Source organism: Ambystoma mexicanum, chromosome 8 (assembly GCF_040938575.1).
Source record: "Ambystoma mexicanum isolate Mex_15411 chromosome 8, UKY_AmexF1_1, whole genome shotgun sequence".
Lineage (NCBI taxonomy): Eukaryota > Metazoa > Chordata > Amphibia > Caudata > Ambystomatidae > Ambystoma > Ambystoma mexicanum.
The window spans coordinates 1,113,916,216-1,113,938,193 of record NC_090929.1 but is presented as its reverse complement, the minus strand read 5'-3'; the positions used below and the strand labels follow the sequence as shown (position 1 = coordinate 1,113,938,193).

At 47.1% G+C, this 21,978-nt stretch overlaps 1 protein-coding gene across 1 annotated transcript in view; it reads left to right on the top strand.

Annotated features, from left to right (window-relative positions):
- The first annotated feature begins 2,533 nt into the window (after positions 1 to 2,533).
- TMEM72 (transmembrane protein 72) overlaps positions 2,534 to 21,978 on the top strand; it is a 131,245-nt gene continuing 111,800 nt past the window's right edge. Inside the window, exon 1 of the mRNA XM_069611150.1 lies at positions 2,534 to 3,465. Within this exon, the coding sequence (XP_069467251.1) occupies positions 3,396 to 3,465 (70 nt within the window). The 5' untranslated portion in view covers positions 2,534 to 3,395. The remainder of the gene's footprint in view (positions 3,466 to 21,978) is intronic.

Genomic DNA, 21,978 nt, shown 5'->3' with positions numbered 1-21,978 from the left:
TGCATGGTCTTTCCCCTTTCTGTCATGGCTTGGCAGGCAAAGTGTTTTCCAGAGCAATGCCAGAAGTTAAGATTAATTCTAAACCTTCCAGCAACATCTCATTTGTTTTGCTGTAGAACCTTTTTTGGATGTTATTTTATTTCGGAGTCTTTGTATTTTTTGCTGTTTTGGTTGCTATTGTTATCAGCTCACACCCCTCCTAAAGATATGGCCTGCCCTTGCTCTGCCCTCCCACACAGGGTGGGGGATGCATATCTTTCCATCTGCGCCTGATACTCCTTCATGTTTGGGATCACATCTGGAGTAGTAGTAGTGCAGGTCTGAGTAAGCGGCCTAGTCACTACTCGTCCCTGTACTCCTGCAGAGCTGTAAACATTTCCTCACACCGGAGGCATAGTGTGCTGATGGCGCCTGTCACACTGTTGCATGTTATCAAAATAAACATGGAACTGTAACTCCACTGTGTCAGCAAAGTTACAGTGTAGATGTGTAAACCTGTTTACAGTATCTTTAAAAATAGCATTGCACGATGCGCGAAGGTTTGCTGGGTACAAGGAGCTCCCCCATGGAACACAGTCAGTCCCGCTGCACACTCTGTGGGCTTCATTACGAGTTAGGCAGTCCAGTAGGAAAGTGGCAGTCATTTGCTGATGGAATTTCTGCCACTTTCACCACACCGCCTTATTCCAAGTTTGGAGTTAAAGGGGAGGGTTAACCTTGTGCAAAATAATGCCATTGATTCGTTCCCCTGTACCTCCAGAATTTGACTGATTTTGTGTGCGTTATTACCGCTATACCGCTCACAGTAAATCCACCAAAAATCTCCATGGAACCCTGTAGACTCCAAAAATGGGGATTAACCCTGCCATACCACCACGCATAATCCTGCGGTAGTGCCACAGAACCGAGTGGCAGTAATGGTAAAAGATTTTGGTGGTAAATGGGCAGATTAACCAGTGATTTACCACCAGAGTCTTAATGTTGCTCTTTATCCTGCACACACAGCATCATCAGGGCAGGGCAGGGCAGCAGCAGTCCTTGGGGCACTGCAATTCCAATTAACAATGACAGGACAGTAGATCGGGCAAAACCCTTGGTCGAGGTGAAAAAAGGGTACAGAAGGAGTTCCGGGCTCACCAAGGGCAAATGTACTTCTTGCAGTGACCAATCTGCAGACTGGGGCCCTATTCAGAGCTCGTGTAAATGATAGTGTTGAAAGCAGACATTCTCGCCTCCAGTTCCCAGCACCACCATTCTGGGATGGGTGTAAATACCGGAGGGGCATGTCCTGCTTCCAAGCAGCAAAAGCTGCATAAATCTACCGTCTACATAGAAACATGATCTTAAAGACTGCCACTTTTCTAGTTTAAGAAAGTTTCCTTAATCTTTCATTAAACTAGAAAAGTGGTGCTGAACTCTTGGAAATGCCATTTTATCTAAGGAAAAAGTCACCTCACTGGTGTCGTATTGTAACTCCTCTTCTTGCTCTTGTGAGCAGAATCCCCTCGCGGTGCCAGTCCTGCATTTCTCATGGCTGTATGGCTGTTGTCAAGCAGTAAATGAGGCTCGTGCTAAAGTCATAGCACTTCATCAGAATAGGGTTCTTCTGAGGAAAGTGTTCATCTTTCATGGATGAACACTTTCCGTGTTTTTGCATGCACCGCCGAATCTGCCCTCGGGGTACATCCCTGCGAAGTCTGTGAATGGAAGGACTGAACTGGACCGCCTGGCATGAAAGCTTTGTGATGCCCGGAGACAGAAAATGCACATTGTCTAACGTATCCTCTCTATGTCTGATGATAGATGATGTATAACTGTTTTTTTACATGTAGCCCTTCATGCTGGATTCCTGCAACATATCCAGGCTGTAATAACCGGTGTTGTTGTTAGCCAGTTTAATTGTAGTTAATGTTTTCACCTCTGAAAGATCGGCTGCGCCAGCCCTGTCCTGGGATTCCAACCTATGCAGTGCAGTCTAGCGCCAGGCCTGGGGCAAGAGCTTAATGTAGGCGCTATCCACCTCGCGACATAAACTGTATAATCAGTCTGTAAAGCGCTGTGAAGTATGATGAGAGAAAGGGCTGTACAAGATTAAGCCTGTCAGGTAAGGATGAAGCTGGGTTGTGCTGCGTGTTGCGGTCTGTGAAAATATTGTATGAACAGCTGTGATAGTTGATAATTATAAAAGGTGCTATGGAAAGAGTATTCCTCATGTACAGCTGTGTGGTGCCTGTGGTCACGAGGTTGAAGGGAACTGAGTGGCAGAGTAACACCTGCACCCTGAAGAACGCCCGGGCAGGATTACCGGTGTCCTTGCAGGGATAACTAAATAAAGCGCCTTGAAGCCCAGCAATACAAGTCTCTCTCAACACCTCACTTTCCTGATGATATACAATGGCTTGTTTGTTTTGGCTGCAATGTCGCCACTCCCACGCACACTGCATGGGGTTAATCTCTGAGTAAAGCCCCTGAGCATTAAAAGGAGTTTTATGCGCTGTAATCAGGCGGCTTCACAATAGTAGCCACGAAAAAACAATCCCCCGCCGTCCCTGGGACTGATTGACCTGGGTACTGCCCCCACCGGAGCCCTGTCCCGTCTAAGCCTTGTCCCCGCCGGGACCCTCGGCAGCCCGGCTCCAGCTAATGATTAAACCCCATCACTAGTAAAATGCTCGGAAAGGAGCGGAGCTCCGCTGAACTCCAGCAGCGCCAGGGGAGGTGCACGGCTGGACCAGTACTGACTGGCTGAAATTGGAATGAACCTGCTGGGTGCTCTCCATCTCCGCAGGGTCGGTGTTTGAACAACACCCAGAGGTGTGCCAGCCTGTCCGTCCACCTTCACTCTGCACCTGCAACCCTCGCTGAAGGTCACCGGTGATTCTGTGGCTGGGCTGGGAAATCCGGGGCACCCCTCTCCCCAGGGCCACTTTCTGTACAAATCACAGAGGTGTGACAGCCAGTCTTTGCACCGGCAGTCCTGCTGAGGGTCACAGGAGCGTGTGTGGGTGTGCCGGGATCTCTGCTGGGTGTGTGCGCGTTCTGGGATCTCCTGGAGTTCGACATCTCGTGAAGGGCAGTGTCTCCCCAACTAGTAGCGGTGTCCTAGAGAGTCGCTTCACTCTCCAGTCTGCCCCTTCGGTTCTCGCTGAGGGTCACAGGAGCATCTGCCGGTCTGCTGGGATCGCTGGTGGGTCGCCGTCTACCGAGGGCCAGTATTTGCACAACACCCACAGGTGCCCCAGGCAGTCTATGCACCTCCAGTGTTCCCCTGCATTCCTCGCCGAGGGTCACACGTGTGTCTGCGGGTGAGCTGCAGTCCCTGTCGCGCCGCTCCAGAGGGGACAGGAATGAGATTAGTGCATTGATCTCTCTAACTCTCGAGGAAGGCTGCCAATATGAAGGCCCAGCTGTACTGGACGGCCATGGAGGGTGTGTGCAGGTTTCTCGGCATCTCTACGGCGGCAGGTAAGGGCATGCAGAATGCGTCGGCGCTGCGATTGGATGTCGCTGTTTTCAGAGACAGCTCTTCTGCATGCGCTGTGATAAAGATAGCAGCTCAATCTTTGATCTCCTTAAGGGCTCACTGTCACCAGAGCTCCAAGGGGTGCAGGGTTGATGATTATTAGGGCCCCCAGGGACAGCAGCCCCGTGATGGTGGTTCTGGAGCCGCAGTGGGTGATGGGTCACTGGATCACCCTCTACTCCAGGGGTATTCAAACTGTTGGGTAGCCCCCTGGGCGGGGGGTAAGGGGACGCCCGGCGCTGAATGTCCAGGTGGGCGCGAGGCGCTTCAAAAGGGAGTACGGGACAGCCTGCAATAGAACATGTAAGCAGATATGACATCTGGGGGTACCCCAACAATCTTTTTACTCAAGGGGTGGGGTCCTGCAACTACAATTCTACTCTATTTAAGGGGTGGGGGGCTAGCCACGGTGAATACCATGGTGACCAATGGGGAGGATGGGGGGAGGCGGGGGCGGGCGAGCGGTTCCTGTGCAAGGGAGGGATGTTCTGAAGTGGGGGTGGGGGTCCCTGAGAACCACAGGCTAGTCTTTGTGAGCAGGCCATTGCTCAAGTGATGAGTGAGAGGTGGGATGCTCGGGTTGCTCTCCCGTCTGGGAGGATGCTGTGCTGCGCTGCGGGTGAGGAGCCATCCATGAGTGCATTCATGGACCACACTGTTCCCTGTATACCTTAGTCTGAAGCACTGCACACCATGCACTCATAATGCCACATCGTGACCCCCCCCTTCCCCGATCCCTCTTTGACCTTTCCAGTTGTCTGTTCCCATCCTACCCCTGCTTCTCTTAAATTCTCATATTTCAATACACCGCTATCCGGACTTGCTTGCTGGTGTAGTACCGCTATGGCAGTGATGGCTGCAGTATAAACGCCATTAGCATAGTACAAAGACAGAGTAAAGTCAACATTAAGAGGCGGTCCTAAGGCTGTCCATGGGCGCAGTAACGTAAGGGGCAGGCTGCCTGTGTGATGGGGGCAAACAGTGAACCTCCAGGGGTGACCCTGAGAGTGATGTGGGTAGACGGGGTCCCCCGATGACACTGGGAAGGGTGAAAGGATGCTGGCAGCGGTCCCAGCGAGAGATGGCACATGGTGGCTGGCGGGGGTTCACTCTCAGAGGAGAGGCGAGTGGGTGAGGGCGCGAAGGGGCGCACGAGACTGGGCTCTACAGACCCAGTCTACTGTCCCTTTTGCCAATGTGAGGAGGACACGAAGACCTGCTGTAACTTGGATCATATGCCCCCACCCTGGAGTGCATCAGGAAATACCTGTGTATAGGCGCCGTACAAATGACCAATAAAATAAATAAATAAATAAATCATGCAGCGTGTACAAGGAAGGGATGGCTAAGATGGAATGCAACTCTTGGAATGCACAAACTGCAAGGCCCTCCCTGCCACAGCCACTTGCAGAAACCACTGCAGTGAAATGTGCCCTGTACAGCGCAGGGCCCGCCATCTTTTGGGTTTAAGGCAGCCGCTCACTGCCACAATGTACCTTCTGGTTATCAGTGCCCTCAGTAAGATGACTAATGAGACAGATGCACCCACTGCAGGGATCTGGTTTAGGGCATCGTTGCGGGTTCAGTGGGATTAGCAACCCTAATACCACCAAACTACATTATTGTTAGGTCAGGTGGTAAAAACAGATTAGCTCCTGGTTCTGACTAATTGCTACTCACCATTCCAAAGTCCGATAGGACTTCATGGGGGTGTGGTGGTATTAGCGCAAGCGCCTTTTCTGCCATTGTGAGTGGAGGTTACACCTCCACTCATAAGCATACATTGTTTTGGTGCAAACACATATTCAGGTGGTGCAGAAAAACAGGCGGTATTATTTAGAAATACTGGGCCTTATTAGGGTTTTTTTGTCGGCAGGGGTCGGATTTACCTACAGCTCTTAGCAGCACCCTTGCAGCTGGCTTGTGCGATAAAAGTGCTGCTAAACATTAATACAAGCACCTTTACTGTGTACTGGCCAACTTGTAATGAGCCCCAGTTGCACTGCACTTGCCTCCACACTTGTAAGGTGACACATAGGTAAGGAGCTGGACAGGTCTCTGTCTCATATCCTTTGATGTTAGTCTGTCATGGGGTTTTAGACCTGGTAAATAGTGCCTTGCACACGGTCTCTTGGCACCGTGGCAGCAGGCGTTGAGGTTGGATGGAAGGAGCTGTGCAAGACTGGTCTGCTGCTGGGTTCGGGTGTAGATAATGAGCAAACAAGCACTGTATGCATGCATGCATGGTTGGGCTGCCAGTGCGCTTTATAAATGCAAAAATAAATAATACATGAATCTTTTATAACCCACTATATTACTGCAGACCAGTCTCTAAGCATGGAAGCAGGATTCACCTGTGTTGCTCTGCGTTGTCTTGCTCCCAAGACAAACACGTTGGCCCTGACCCGTCTAGGTGCTTTGAAGCACAGAACCTTTAGACAAGCGCTGTGCGTACCCTGAGGTGGAGATGTGCCCTGTGCATCTGGTCTCTGTTGTGCTGCCTTCAGCGCTGTGGTCATGTGTGGTCCGTGGGCGAGTGTCTCAATTTAGAACGACCTCATGAATGTAAGTGGCCGTCCGCTTCAGGACATGTAACATGTGTGTCTGGTCAGTAATTTGTGGTGGTTTGGGTTCTTGCGTTTGGGGCAGGGGTCTTGAGTAGTGATGTAAGTTATGGAGCAAGCGAGCAGCGTTAGAAGAGAGCAGTTTAGATCCCAGACATCAACACGTTGCTGGCCATGTCATAAATCCTGCTTTTTTCCGCAGGAACTTTACTGAGCCTAGTAATGTATTCCGTTTTCCAGGCTCGGCTTCCCTAAGCCGCATTACTGACCTATGTCACATTCCCTTAACTTGACAGTTTCTGGGGCCAGTCCATCAATACACGCTGTCATTATCATCTGAGTGTCGAGTTAGGAAACCGAGGGAGAGAGCAGAATGTCCGGTTCTGGAATATGCTGTCCTGTCCGGAAGGCCGCAGCTGGAGTCTGAAAGACTGCTCTGGAGTGTCACATCTGGTTCTAAAGACACACCACGGGCAGTGAGTGCAACTCAGTGGCCACACCCTACACGTTGTGTCCAGTTCTGGAGGGCGCATCTGTGGAGTTATCAAGAAGTCTGAAATCACATCTGGACTATTGCGTTTAGTTTTAGAGGACGCATCCGTGGCGTTACCAAGAAGTCTGGAATCCACATCTGAAATATTGTCTTAAGTGCTGGAGGGTGCCCTTGGGGTGTTATCAGAAGTGTATAGCAAGGCCTGGAGTGTGTTGTTTAGTATTAGGGGGCACATCTGGGGGGTTAGCTAGAAGTCTGAAATCCACTTCTAGAGTGTTGTGCTTTCTACTGGAGGGCACATCTGGAGCATTGTGTTTAGTATTGGAGGGCACATCTGGAGTGTTACCAAGAAATCTGAAATCCACCCCTCGAGTGCTGTGCTTGGAGGTCACATCTGGAGCATTGTGTTTAGTATTGCAGGGCACATCTGGAGTGCTACCCAGAAGTCTGAAATCCACACCTGATGCGCTGTGTTTAGTGCTAGGGGGTCCTATCTAGAAGTCTGATAACCACATCTGGAGTGCTGTGCTTTCAGTTGGAGGACATACCTGGAGCACTGTGTTTAGTATTGGAGGGCACATCTGGGGGTTACCTAGAAATCTGAAATCCACCCCACGAGTGCTGTGCATTGGAGGTCACATCTGGAGCATTGTGCTTAGTATTGGAGGGCACATCTGGAGGATTACCAAGAGGTCTGAAATCCACACCCAGAGTGCTGTGCTATCTACTGGAGGACACATCTGAAGCATTGTGTTTAGCATTGGAGTGCTACCAAGAAGTCTGAAATCCACACCTTGTGCGCTGTGTTTAGTGTTAGGGGGTGCTATCTAGAAGTCTGATAACCACATCTGGAGTGCTTTGTGGTGGTGGGGGCCACATCTGGAGCATTGAGTTCAGTAAAGGATAGCCCGTTTTGGACTCCTGTGGCCTGGCAGGGCTGCAGCTTTGTGTCTAGGGTTGAATGCAGGCTGCATCCTGAAGTATTGTGTCCGCATCCGGAGGGCAGCTGCTGCAGGGCTGTGGCACCTGTGGAAGCCACGTCTGGCGCTCTGTGTCCACCCCTGGGAGCGCATAGGAAATACTGCGCCCTTCTCTGGGGACGGCATCTCTTATTGGGGCAGCTGGCAAGGTCTAAATGCGGCGTGCACTTTCGGTTTCATAGGAGTTGTGTTCCATGTCGTTTATTCCCCCGGTTTTATCGGATGCACCCCAAACATGCACACGATTCGAGGAGCCCTCGATTTTCGTAAGAATGCAAGCGGGGCAGATATGGGAAGTAGACAGGGTCGGAATGGGGCATACAATTGTCTCGGGCACCAATGAAAAAGTGGCCACAGTTGAAAATGGCTATTCATTCCTTTTGTGACACTGTTTGAATAGTACCAAAGGGGGAGTTCTTTGATGAAGTGTGGTGCAAGTTGGGCATTTTAATTAATATTTATTCAATGGTCATAACTGCTAGCTGCACACTGAAGTAATTCATCAAACTGGCCCACACTGACCAACAATTCTGGCCCACACTAGCATTGTGTCTTTTTGGTTCGGGCATTGCCCTGTTGCCCTATGGGTCAGTCCAAGCAGGAAGTGATGCAGACAGCGAGGGGCAAAGTGACTGCCGAAGAGGGAAGGAGAAAGGTGGGGCACAAGGGGAGAGAACGGGCTATAAAGGAAAGAGAGTGGTAATTCTGGAACAGAGAGACCAAGGCATCAAGAGAAAGAGAGAGTGCCAGGAGAAAAGGGAGTGCACTGGTGACGGGATCATGGGAGGAAGAATGAGGGGGCTGGTGAGGGTGCAGGGGCGGGGCATCCAGAATAGGCAGGGAGGGGCCCTGCGACATCCCAGACACTGCCATTGCAAGAGCACACACAGGGTCATTGTTTGGAGGTGAAGTGCCGTGTGTGTCCTGAAACACTCCCAATGCTGGGTGCACAATGAGAAAGGGGAGAGGGCACCACCATAAACCAAAGGACAATGGCTTATCATTGCACCCCCTGCCAGGGAAGCACGGAAGGGGCACCTATGTGACGTGTGTTCTGCCAGTGGCAGGCAGGGTGATCCTGTCTCCTGGATAGTGAACACCTATAGAGTCCATTGGCCCTCAGAGAACGGGTTCAGAGAGATGGCTGCTGCGGCCTGCAGCCCTGGAGACCTCAGCGTTCACTTACCGACCCCCATTAACTGGCAGACAGCTGCACTTTCCATAAAGAAAACACATGACACGGACCAATGCACGGCTGTGGTTTCTACTACACAGAATGGTGTACCCCACCTGTGCATTACATGTGGGATAACGCCCCTCCTCTGTGGACTCTAATGATATTGCCAAGCACAGAGCAGTCCAAGGGGTCATTACGAGTTTGCTGGTAAGCCGCCAATAGTACCGATGGCTTACAGGTAAACCCAGCTTACCGTTTCTGTCGCCCGATTCCGGGTGGCACAGTAGTGTTAAATGCCCATTCCCATGGACTGGGGCTGGGAACCACTGGATCACTGGCACTGCTGTTAACGGTGCCGGTGATCCAGTGAATTCTCTGCCGGTATGCCGGTCCGGAAAAGGTGCCAGTACACGTTGTTACCGGTGCTATGTTTCCTCACCGGCATACTCGTAATGACCCCTACATGCTGCCGAGCCCCATGTTAAGGGCACAGGACTCAAGTGACTTGCAATGGCCCTTTTAGGTGCAGTTGGGGGTATGTTACTCCTTATGCATTGTATCACACTCGTATTCGAGTCACATCCATTCTGGTGTTGCTTCTCTTTGGAAATTAATCCATGGTTTTTAGATTCCTGGATTTGTTTGCCTTCCGAGTTCTGCCCAGTTTAAAATGTATTTTGTGCGTTGTTTTCCAAATAAACAATTAATTCTTTATTTGCGTTTTTTAGAATTTACAACTGGTTAAAAGCGTAGAGTGTTAAACCTCAACCTTGACTTAGTCAGAAATGGCCAGTCGTCAGAGGTAACTCCTATTTCTTGGGGGGGGATTTTGGAGGTCTGTTTTTTATATACAGAGGCTCCGTTCCCCTATTAGTTAAAAGATGACAAACCCTTTCCAGTGTCGGGGTCGAAAAGGCGATCTGATGTAGGGATCTTCCTGATCCTTATTTTGACTACTCAGTCACACAAAAAAGCCAAACGGTTTCAGTGGTATAGCGATGAATTGTCACCACTTTCTTCAGGGCTATAGACTCGCACTTGCTTTATGTGCGGTCTGATTTCTTCCAATTAAGTAGACTGAATTTTGTGTATTCAGTAATAGGAGGTCGCCCCAATAGAGCTGTTGCAACTCCCATCTATTAGGGTCTCAGAGTCGAGCAGGATTTTCTTGTTCTGTCCCGAGTCCCGACAGATTACTTGCGCACCTCCCAAACGCTGGTGATCCGCGCAACACCGATTGCGGATCACCAGTGTTTGGGAGGTGCGCAAGCAACAACTCTATTGGGGCGACCTCCTATTACTGAATACTCAAAATTCAGTCTACTTAATTGGAAGAAATCAGACCGCACATAAAGCAAGTGCGGGTCTATAGCCCTGAAGAAAGTGGTGACAATTCATCGCTATACCATTGAAACCGGTCGGCTTTTTTGTGTGACCTGAGTAGTCAAAATAAGGATCAGGAAGATCCCTACATCAGATCGCCTTTTCGACCCCGACACTGGAAAGGCTTTGTCATCTTCTAACTAATAGGGGAACGGAGCCTCTGTATATAAAAAACAGACCTTCAAAATCCCCCCCAAGAAATAGGAGTTACCTCTGACGACTGGCCATTTCTGACTAAGTCAAGGTTGAGGTTTAACACTCTACGCTTTTAACCAGTTGTAAATTCCAAAAAACGCAAATAAAGAATTAATTGTTTATTTGGAAAACAACGCAGAAAATACATTTTAAACTGGGCAGAACTCTGAAGGCAAAAAAATCAAGGAATCTAAAAACCATGGATTAATTCCCAAAGAGAAGCAACAGCAGAATGGATATGACTCGAATTCGAGTGTGATACAATGTTAGGGAAGATTCGAGGTCTCGATTCCCAATCCAGGTTCTAATTTTGAGGATACCACTCCTTATGCATTGCCCCTCAAGCACCACTATAGTGCTTTCTCGTTTTACATCTAATGCAAGCCATCTTTCAGTCCAGAATATACAGAATACGAGCAGATTCTGCCTTGTTATATTAAGCCCGCCAATGTATCGCTTGTAATGCGTTGTAAATGAGGATTTTCAGCACTTTAATAAAATCGCTTTAAAGTAAAGAATCATATGTTCTATTTATCATATGTGTTTATGTCACACTTCAAATGATATGCTTCTAATGTACAGCGATTGGTACACTACTCTATTGGCTCTTCTGAGGATCTCAATATACCTGATTTTCAGTATTTTACTAAAATTAACCCTTCTGTGCCAATGCTTAATAATAAAGAATAATTAGCACATGCGGTTTTCTGACCCCCTCTCAGTCAATAAGAAGGCTCTGGATGCAGTCATTAACTGCTGGTATTGACTGCATTCCAATCATTCTGACATCAGAAGAAGGCGGAGAAACCCCAGACAGCATTGCTCTGCATTCTAGAAACATTAGTGCATGTGTTTGAGTAATAGTTCTTTGAGCAAGACACCCCTTCTCTGGGAGGAGGTTCTTGAACTGTACTATTGTGGCAGAAAACATCAAATTTAAGCCCCCAAGTGAAAGCGAAGATATGGATAAAAGCTTTCACATTCAGTTAGAGAAGCCTTTTACTTTTACACTTCACCTATTTCATGCTCACGTTAAAACAGTTCAGGCCGGATTCATGGAATTTTTCTGCACGATTCAACTTGACTTTGCACTGCTGAAAAGTGATTTTGTACTGCCGACACAAACCCTGATTCATGGAACTGTGCAAAGTGTATTTTTACAGTGCAAAGTCCGTGCAAAGTCATTGTGTACTGCAAAAATGACTATGCAGTGACTTTGCACATACTTTGCACTACAAAAATACATTTTGCACAGTTCCATGAATCAGGGTTCGTGTCGGCAGTGCAAAGTCACTTTTCAGCAGTGCAAAGTGTATTTTTGCAGTGCAAAGTCAGTGCATAGTCATTTTTGCAGTACAAAATGAGTTTGCAAAGACTTTTCATTGCAAAAGTACACTTTGCACAGTTCCATGAATCAGGGTTTATGTCGGCAGTGCAAAGTCACTTTTCAGCAGTGCAAAGTGTATTTTTGCAGTGCAAAGTCAGTGCATAGTAATTTTTGCAGTACAAATGGAGTTTGCAGGGACTTTGCAGTGCAAAAATACACTTTGCACAGTTTCATGAATCAGGGTCCGGCACCTCGATGCCCATGGGCTGTTGGCACGCTATATCAATTTGAATAAATAAATGATGGGTTTGTGTCGGCAGTGCAAAGTCACTTTTCAGCAGTGCAAAGTCACTTCGAACCATGCAAAACATTCCATGAATCGGGTCCTTTGTGTTCAACCAAGCTTCCAATGGCCTCGGACTGCAAACTTACTGAAAGGATGGAGTTCTAGCTCCTTCCCCATACCATCCTTGGCCTCTGCTTGAGGACAAGTCTTCTTTAGGGATCAGTGCAGAACATCTTCTCCAGGCCCTTTCTACCACTGGCCTCTCTCCATGATCATCTATTAAATATATTAAACGAAGGATCACCAATAAAATGCAATCTAGAGGCACTCTGTATGCTCTCTCTATGGCACCATATGGAGAAGCCCAGGCTCGGACATGATCCGGCTCGAGGTATTTAAATACAGCAGTGTGCTTTGGGCTCCAGTATTTACCCCAATCATTAATGCAGTCATTGCAAATAACTTACTTCCAGACAGTTGGAGGAAGTCAATTATTGTCCCACTCTTCAGGAAGAGTGACTGATTAGCCTCAAGATGCTATCAGCTGATCTCATGTATTAATGTATCATTAAAAATGGTTCGGCAGGCACACGTAGAATGGACTCATTTAATGGGTAAATCCAAATCATATTGTGGAGGAGGAGCAATATGGGTCTAGAGAAGGCCAGGAAACCATTGAACAATCCTTAAATCTCAGATTACTTTTAGATAACTATGTTTTGGGCTTTAAAAGCCCATTCTATCTGGGATTTATGGATTTAAGCTCTGCCTTTGATTGCGTCAACCGGAAAAACCTTTGTTAGTCATTTTGTTGACTTGCTTTGCCTGGGCAATTGCATAGCAATCCTTCTGCAACAGTCTGGACAGGAGTGGCAGTGTCTCTTCATCATTCAGTTTAACTCACGGGGTCAGACGGGTGCATGCTGGCTCCACTTTGTACAACCTTCTTGTTAATTTAAGACCTAACGAGTTGAACAAACCGATTAAGGACATGCTAAGAATAGCTGGAACATCTGTGCACCGCCTTATACCAATGACATTGGGCCCCATTACGAGTCCGGCGGCAGCCGTGCTGGTAAAACCGGCAGCCTGCCACCGGACCCGTAGGGATTTACTGGCTCTGGAATTGCCAAACTTACCGGGGAATTACATCCCCAGTGGTCTGGTAATTCCAGAGCCAGCATTCCGTTACCCTCCATTCACGTGGAATCCCATAGGACTCCATGGGAATGGGGGCCGTGGTAACACCGGCACCATGCGGTAATGGCGCCAGTGTTTCCACGTCCGTCTGCGGCCAGTGGTGTTACGCCCGCCAGGTGTGTAATGCCACCGGCGTTACGCACCTGGTGGGCGTAACGCCACCTGGCCACAGAACTCGTAGTTAACTGGTCTGGAAAACGGTGCTGGTCCGGTTTTACTGGCACTGTGAAATCCAGACCGACTAACTTGTAATGAGGACCTTTAGGCTCGTGCTCCAAGCGTTTTTCAGAAACGTATGAATGGTTATATTGAATTCATGGGTGCTTGTGAGCTTCTACTGAATCCCAGTAAATCTAATTTAATATGTTTAGGTAAACATAGAGTTAAACATCCCACAATTCCAGCACCAGACTGTAAGGAAATGGATCAACCAATTGCCCTACTTAGGGATTACTATTAGTAATGACATGGGCTGGGGCGATCAGGTTAGTAGCTCTGTCACTAGATTGGTTGAGGTTATTGGTGCCATTCCTAATTATGGTAAGGGCCTGGGTGGACTCTCTTTCAATTCAATTTAACAATTTACCCTGCAAAGGCATTTGCGATAGGCACTTATGGTGCTGAAGTTTGGGGTCATGAGATTGCAACCTTTACGTTAAATAAAATACATTTCTGCGCTTCATTTTTGGGGTGATGAAGGGTGCTCTGTTATATGAAATGTGCCTTGATGCCGGCCTAGACTTTATAAGTAAATTAATTAGTATAAAACCATTGGAACGCTAGGCCAGACTGTAGAAAAGTTTGAATTTACATCTTGATCACTATGTTATTCAGGACATGATGACTTCTGTTGTCCTGGGCTCTTGAGTTTAGGGTCCTTTAGGAATGTGCATATGTAATGTATGGGATCACACAGAATAATTCTGAGCCCAAATAACCGAACCAACTCTGGAAGATGGCAAAGTACTGTTTTATTAACAATTATCTGAAACAGGAAGTTTACAACGAACATCAAGGGACGTAAGCCTAATCTCTCAGTGATCTTTACACAAAACATGGTTTGTATACCAGAAATAGGTCAGAAGTGAGGTCATACTATGTGCCAATAACGAAAAACCTATCAAGGGTCGGGATTGGCTAAGGGTAACATCTAAGTATACTTTTCTATAGGAGCTAGGATTGTGATTGGCTGTCCATTATCAGGTGGACAATATGTGCCTACATATGTAATCTTCAGAAACATTAGATACATAGTTTCTCATTGGTCTTTAAACTATAAGGTCCTTTTATATATGGACTAATATGATTGGTTGGCACGCTTGTGCCATATCTGGAACATTCGGTTCATTTAGCAGCACGTAAGCACAGACCCAGGTGCAAGGAGATGGGGCATGACACTACCTCCCCATCCAATTAGCCCAGCATCTGTCATCGCCCATGCCTTCTGCCATGAAGATTGTCTTTGTACTTGGCCTTGCAAAGTATCCTTGTCTTTGAGAATGCACAGGAGTGAGGGCACTCACTATCGTGTCTGTGACTTCAAGTACAAACTCTATTTTCATCCTTCGCTCACATGACAGACAGGAGACCACGATTTAGTCAATTTTGCAGGTTTTAATTGCTCTAAATGAATTAACCTTGGCACTCTTTGTGTTCTTTCTTTGCACCTTAGCAAGGGAAGAGTCATCCTCCGCACATTCACTCATTTCCAGATTAGATAGCTGAATTTGGCTGCTTCAGTCTTGACTCCAGGCCAGACAACGTCGTCTTGCAGCTCCACGATTCTGTTATAGTTGATGCAACACTGTTTCCCTTCCCCCTTCATGGGTCCTGGCTTACTAAATTCATGATACCGATGTCCAGCTTCTATACAATGGCATCTTCGCCTGTGTTCTATTCACTACATATAGCCAGCCTCTATGATGACTTAATCTTCCTTGCGTTTCAGCATCTGGACATTTATTAAATGGTTGATTTTCTGCAACAATTTGTGCACAAGTAATCTTCTTTGTGTTTAAAAGTTCAAAAGCAAGTACACTTGGATTCCTCGCTCATAGCAGAAGAAGGCAAAGGGGGATCACGGAGGCCCACCCAGGGACCCGACAATACAGTTAGGAAAGCCAGAGTGTGTCCGAGTCACAGGACTCTAGCTAAAAAAGAGGCACAGCTGAGAATTCACCAACAAATCAATCCAGCATGGGTGCACCTTTCTCTCTCTCTGTAACCAGTATCCCCTGCCTGTAACCCTCTGTATCCCATCCCTCTGAGTCCTTCCAAGGGTATGCTTAAGAGTCTGTCCTAATTGTATCTACATTGGCACCTAGAAACACTTGTGCAGAGGTGCGTTATAAATGCCACATCATGTCATTATTGCACCCTATCACTCTCCTCTCCATGCCCCTCGTTTATACAGGGCTCTGCTGCTCCACAACCACATAGAGTGGGGCGAGCCAAGCTGGACCCAGGTCACGTGGCTGGCCCAACCAAATGTGAAGGCCGCTCCATAGCCAAAACATGATCTGAGCTCCACCCCTATTTGCTCATGCTATGGCACATCAGCAAAATAGAAAAAAATGCTTACCTGACTGTGGGCGGGCAAAGGGTGTCAGCCTGTCTTCCTGTCCACAGCTCGTAGCTCAGCTTTGAATGGAGCCTGGGGGGCGGAACAGGAAGTTGCAGGCTTTGTTTATGTATTTCCCATCCATGTTTGGCATCTCTCTGTCTCCTTCTGTCTCTCTCTCTCTCCTTGTTGAACACTGCACCCTCCATGACCCTCCCACATCCTGTGCTAATGCTGCCAGGGCAGGTCCTGCCACTCCATAGCCATCTGCCCCCAAAAAATAAAAATCAATGAACTTGCACTCATACTGTGGTTGAACTGCCTGTCAGCCCCTCCCCCATCTCATTACCTTGAATGGAGGAGCATTAGTACGACGTCCTTTCATCACGGGATGAAATTTCGCAGGGTTTTTTGCCACAGGTTTTATAACGAAAAAACTCATCAACATTTTTAGGGGGGGGGCAGAAAAATATGTATATGGGGTGTGGGTGTTCGGGAATAATAGATAACAAATTAAAGGGGATGGGGGTTTGGGTGCGGAAGACCCACAAAAAGTAAAAAAAATAAACAATCGCTGAGTTTTTTCGTTATAATATCTGCTGAAAAAAACCCATTCACATCATTTGCAGGGAAAGAGCCCTGCTTCACTGCTGACTTTATTTTTTTCCTGCTTAGGTCTTCACAAGGCCATTTCTAACACAACAGTGTCGATCAAATGATTGAAAATGGCATGGTAATACTACAACATGTAAAGATTTGCGCTATGACACCCAAGCGAGGTAATGGATAAACTACCAGTGTATGGGGGTGCTAGTTGTGTGACTCTGAAGCATTCTGTGCACATTTCTAATTGACCGTCATGGCTAAGATAAAGTAAATGAACCTTCATTGACCCAGGAGGCCAGTATTGCATGCATGTCTCTGTCTGGGAAACTCTTTGGGTTTAACAGTGAAAGGGGATTTTGCTCCAATGCCATGGGCTGTAGGGTAGGCACTATTTTCTTTTGGACCCCCACATTTCTTAACAGCACCCCTGAGTTCTGTCATTCTGTCATTCTGTCATGTATTCTAAGTAATGGGGTTCACAAAGTGTTAAACAAGTGGTTTGATGGAAACTACTCATCTGAATCATATTCTGTGGCATCTCTTCATAGCCATATCTGGCTTGGACTCGCATATAAAGGATGCCCATTGCTTATCCTTGGTGATGATAATACATACTGATCGAAGTGACTTCTTTGGGTGGCAGTGGCTTTATGGAGAGGATATTATTGACAGACAGCCTGGCAACCCCAAAGGTTGGTAGGTCAGGTGTGAAGTTGTGTATCAGTTTGCTATTTACTCTTTTTGATTCGGTTCGCTGCCCCTAGTTACCGGGGGTGCAGAATGCGCAAGAATGCGCAAGATCCGGGCTATGCTTAGATGTTAAAAGAAACAGAGTAAGGTAGAGAAAATGAAAGCAAAGCAATTATAGAGCATTCATGGCAAGCCTTCTCCAGGGTTACTGTGTTAACGGTAGGACAGATCTGGTCCCACGGTCTAAGGATGATGGGGAAGTAGGATGCCAGGTAGGGGTCTTGTGCAATGGGGGAAGAGTTTGGGGGAGAAGATGCCAGGTACCTCTGCTCTTGGGGGGAGGAAAGGCAGGACATCAGGTAAAGGTCTAATGGAGTGTGCAACAAGATACCAGGCAGGTGTTTTTGTTGTTAAGGTTGAGGGCCTGAGTGGTATGGCAGGGCACCCGGTAGCTGTCACTGTTGTTGGGGAGTACAGTGGGAAGGCAGGGCACCAGATATGCGTCTCTGTTGTTGGAAGGGCTATAGTGGGTAGAGTGGGATGGCAGGACACCAGGTCGGTGTCTGTATGGTGTGGGGAGAACGGGGAACAGTGGGAAGTTAGGGCATCACGTAGGTGCTTCATCCAATGATAGGTATTTTTGGGGAGGCAGAACAGCAGGTAGGTGTCTCATGCTATGGTAGATGTGTGTTGGGAAGGCATGGCATTTGGTAGGTGTCATTGTTGGGGTACTGTGAGAAAGCAGGACACCAGGTTGGTGTAGCATGTTGTGCTATGAGTGGGTTGGGCAGAGAGGACGCCGGGTAGGTGTCTCCGTTGTTGGGTTGGAGTTGGAAGGCAGGACACAAAGTCAGTGTTTCTTTTGTTGAGGGAAGGTGGGGGAACCGTGGGAAGTTAGGTCACCAGGTAGGTGTTTCATGCTATGATAGGAATGGGTTGGAGAGGCAGGACACCACATATATGTCTCTGTTGTTGGGGGGGATTAAGTGGGAAGGCAGGACACCAGCTAAGTGTCTCATGCTACGCTAGGAGTGGGATTGGGGGGGCAGGACACCAGGTAGGTGTCTCTGTTGTTGGAGGCAGGTTCAGTGGAAAGGCATGGCACCAGGTAAGTGCCTCATGCTGATGTAGAGAAGCAGACATGTATGTTATTGATAGAACCCACCCCCTCACCCCCAACATACAGGATGAAGAACAAAAAGACACTGTGCATGACACCAGGTATCATTCCAGTACCGCATCGGGTATATGAGAGATGGTATGCAGTCAGACAACCGTATCGAATGTACCCTCGGACTGAAGTGGTAACAGGAGATTTGCAGAGACCACTGAACATCGAAGAGCAGTAAAGGAAATCTGATAGGTGCAAAGTGATGCAATAAGGAGAAGACATGAAGACACACTGAAACAATATAAGAATACTTAAGGAATGAAGCTGTAATTGAAGAAACAAAAGTTAACTATATACGGGTGAGAAGAAACCATATATACAAAAAAGATATGATGAGTAGTAAATGTATATACCCAGAAACGCAAGGTAGATGTGTGACATAGAAGCTTGCTGCAGTAGAAAATATAACACGGATAAAGCGGCCATGTTGAAAAGATGGATCTCGACTCTGAATAAAAGTAAGTGAGAAGCTTGAAGGAGAGAGACCAGGGTTCCAGAGCTGGCAGACGCTGGAAATGGATTCTCACACCAACAAAGGATAGCTGTTGGCCAGAGATCAAAGATGACAGAGCAAGAAGCAACTGCAGGGTACAAAGGGAGTCAATGAGGATAAGCAATGTATGCAGGACATATTTCTCTTAGATTAAGTAAATAAGCAAACATTTGTGAATGCCAAGTATTGATCAATTAAAGATGCAGAAAAGCATACATGAGATGAAGCGACCAAGTCTTCAGAGGTCAAAGAGAGATATGACACCAAGGATAATTAAATCAAATAGCACTAAATAGAAAAGCAAGATGGACAAAATTATGGTCTCTTAACATATAGTGCAAGACCAGAAAACAAGGCCCACTCATAATCCCCAGATGAAGATAACAATGTACCTAAACTTCCCATAAAGTTCCACGGAAGAGAACATCCAGCAAGGTCAAGTACAAAGAAGAAGTCTTGGCTGAAGCTTGGCTGATGAGAGATGGTAGACTAATTGGGCAAGTGGGCAGTAGTCTGACATTGTTCTCTGCACCTGGGTTTCGTTTTGCTTATGTGCTGATAACGAGCCGAAAGTCCAAGGTGGGGAGAGAATTCCAACCAATCATGAGGGCCTATGCAATGGTGAGTATACATCATTGCAGAGGCCAATTCACTGTTGTTATGCTGTTATAATATGTATTATATACGTAGTTAGAGGGAAGTTCAAGGCATGTCTACCAGAAGAGGGGCAGCCAATGATGTTACTAACACTTATAGAAACTATAAGTAGATATGTTCCCTTAACCAATCCCTCAGTCCAATAGGTTTTTAATATTTAGCACTTAGGATGGCATCATAGCTGACAAGCATTGAGGTATAAAGACTTTGTGTAACCAAAAGGTAACTGTGAGTGTGAGGGCTATGATTTGTTGTTCGTCAGGTTTCCCTACTTTATTGAACTGATAATAAAGTCGTATTTTGCCATATTATTTGAGGCTGTCCGGTTATTTGGGTCAGAGATAATTTGTTATGGTAATCCTGTTCTGCGCGTAAGAGCGCCAAAAAGGTGCTACTGTGCACTGTGGTAGGAGTGTGTTGGGGAGGCAGGGAACCTGGTAGATGTCCTTGCTGTTGGAGGGATAGAGTCGGAAGGCAGGACACATAGTCAGTGTCTCTATTGTTGGGGGGAGGTGGAGGAACAGTGGGAAGTTAAGTCAACAGGTAGGTGTCTCTGTTATTGGAGGCAGGTTCAGTGGGAAGGCAGGACACCAGGTAGGTGTCTCATGCTGTACTAAAAGTGGGATGGGAGGCAGGATACCAGCAGGTGTCTCTGTTGTTGGAGGCAGGTTCTGTGGGAAGGCCGGGTACCAGGACGGTGTCTCATGCTGTACTAGAGGTGGGATGGGTAGGCAGGATACCAGGCAGGTGCCTCTGTTGCCAGGTAGGTGTCTCATGATGTGCTAGGAGTGGGATGGTGAGGCTGGCCGACTATTAAGCGTCTGTGTAGCAGAGCATCGGGTGGCAGGACACCAGCTAGCACGTCCAGGGTCGGACAGGGCCATAAAATTGTCTCGGCCACCAATGAAACAGCGGTCTACAGTAGCAAATGGCAATATCTTTTTTTTGTGACAGACTGTTTGAGAAGTACCCAAGGGGGAGCCTTCTGATGTAATCTGATGCAAATTGTACATTTTAAACAATATTTATTTAGCAACACTGGTCAAACGACTAGTTTCATAGTGAAGTAACTAATGAAACTAGCCCACATTGGCCATAAAAGTGGCCCAATTTTTTCCCCAAAAACTGGCCCACACCAGCATTTTGAATTTTTGGTTTGGCCGTGGGCCTGCTGTCCTATAGGCTAGTCCCACCCTGAGCACGCCCTTCCATCATGGCTCATGTTTGACCCTAAGAGCCAACCCAGAGTCTTGCCTCAAGTCTAGTCTGGAACTACCCTTGAATTCTCTGGCACTCTCGTCGCACAAGCTACATTAGCGCTATATGAAACCATTCACAACGAAGCACATTCAATGAAGGTTCAGTACCTGCAGTTTTGCAAAGCATTTATAAGCGCTTAGCGATCCTCCTCGTTTTCTTTAAAGAAGTTGTCTGAGGTAGGGGTTAATTTCATGCCTTAGAGTTAGTTGTTGGGAAGCAAGCGAGCCGTTGGTAGATTGACTTTCATTCCTGTTGATAGTTTGGGGTTTATTAAGTATTGATCACTTGACAGTTCTGGGCTAGTTGTATTGGGTGATCAGTGCTGACGGGGCATGCGGGGGGGTCTCTCCACAATTTCCAATAGCTTTTTATGTAGTGCAGAGTGCTGTGAGGATGACACCTTTCTCTACTGGCGGCCATTTCTGACATTTTGTGAGCTGAAAGTAAGAAGAGATTGGCAGAACGAAGGAAGCGAGAGGGGGTGTAAAATGAGAGAAGAGAGGGGAGTTAAGGAGGAGCAAGGTCATGAAGAGATTTAAATACCAGACAAAGGAAATGAAATTTAAGTTGGGAATGGAAAGGAAGCCATTCTAGCTGAGAAAGTGACTTGGAAATAGAGTCATGAGTAGAGAGAAGACAGAGGGTGCGGATGGCAGAGTGATAAAGGGATTTGAGGGGGACAAGGTGGGAAGCGGGGTGACCAAAGAAGAGAGAAGAATAATACAAAAGACGAGAAAAGATGAGAGAGGAGATTCAAAGTTTGGTAGCATGGAAGGTGAGAGAGGAACAAACTTTACGGATGTTAAAGAGATAATAGCGACATGCCCAAGAGGTGAGGGAGATATGATGAGTAAAGGAGAGGGAAGAGTCAAAATAAATGCCAAGATTACGAACATGGTTGGAAATAGGGAGACTAGAAGGGGGAAATTGAATAGAACAAGGGGTGAGGGAGGAGGAAGTGTGTTAGATGGAAAGAAAAAAACTTCAGTCTTGTCAGTGTTAAGAGAGAGATAGTGAGATGAAATCCAATTCTTAAATGGCAGTAAGATAGGAAGAGACATTGAGATGTAAGTCAGAGGTGAAGGACGAAAAGGAGAGGAACAGTTAGGTTTCATCAGCATAGAAATTATGAGAAATCCCAAAGGAGGAGATGATAGGAGTGAGGGGTGAAGTGTAAAGAGAAAGTAAGAAGGGAATTGTGTGAGGCCCAAATAGAGGGCATTGCAGTAGGGCAACCAGACGTTCCAGTTTTGACAGGACTGTCCCAGGACTGTCCCAGAATCGGGCACTCTGTCCCCCTTTCTCAAGATTATTATTCCATTGGAAAACTCAGTGATCTCGGTTTAGGTAATATGTTTTCATAGCTAGCAGGCACGAATGCACAATCTTGCATAGAAGAAATGGTGCATTTTA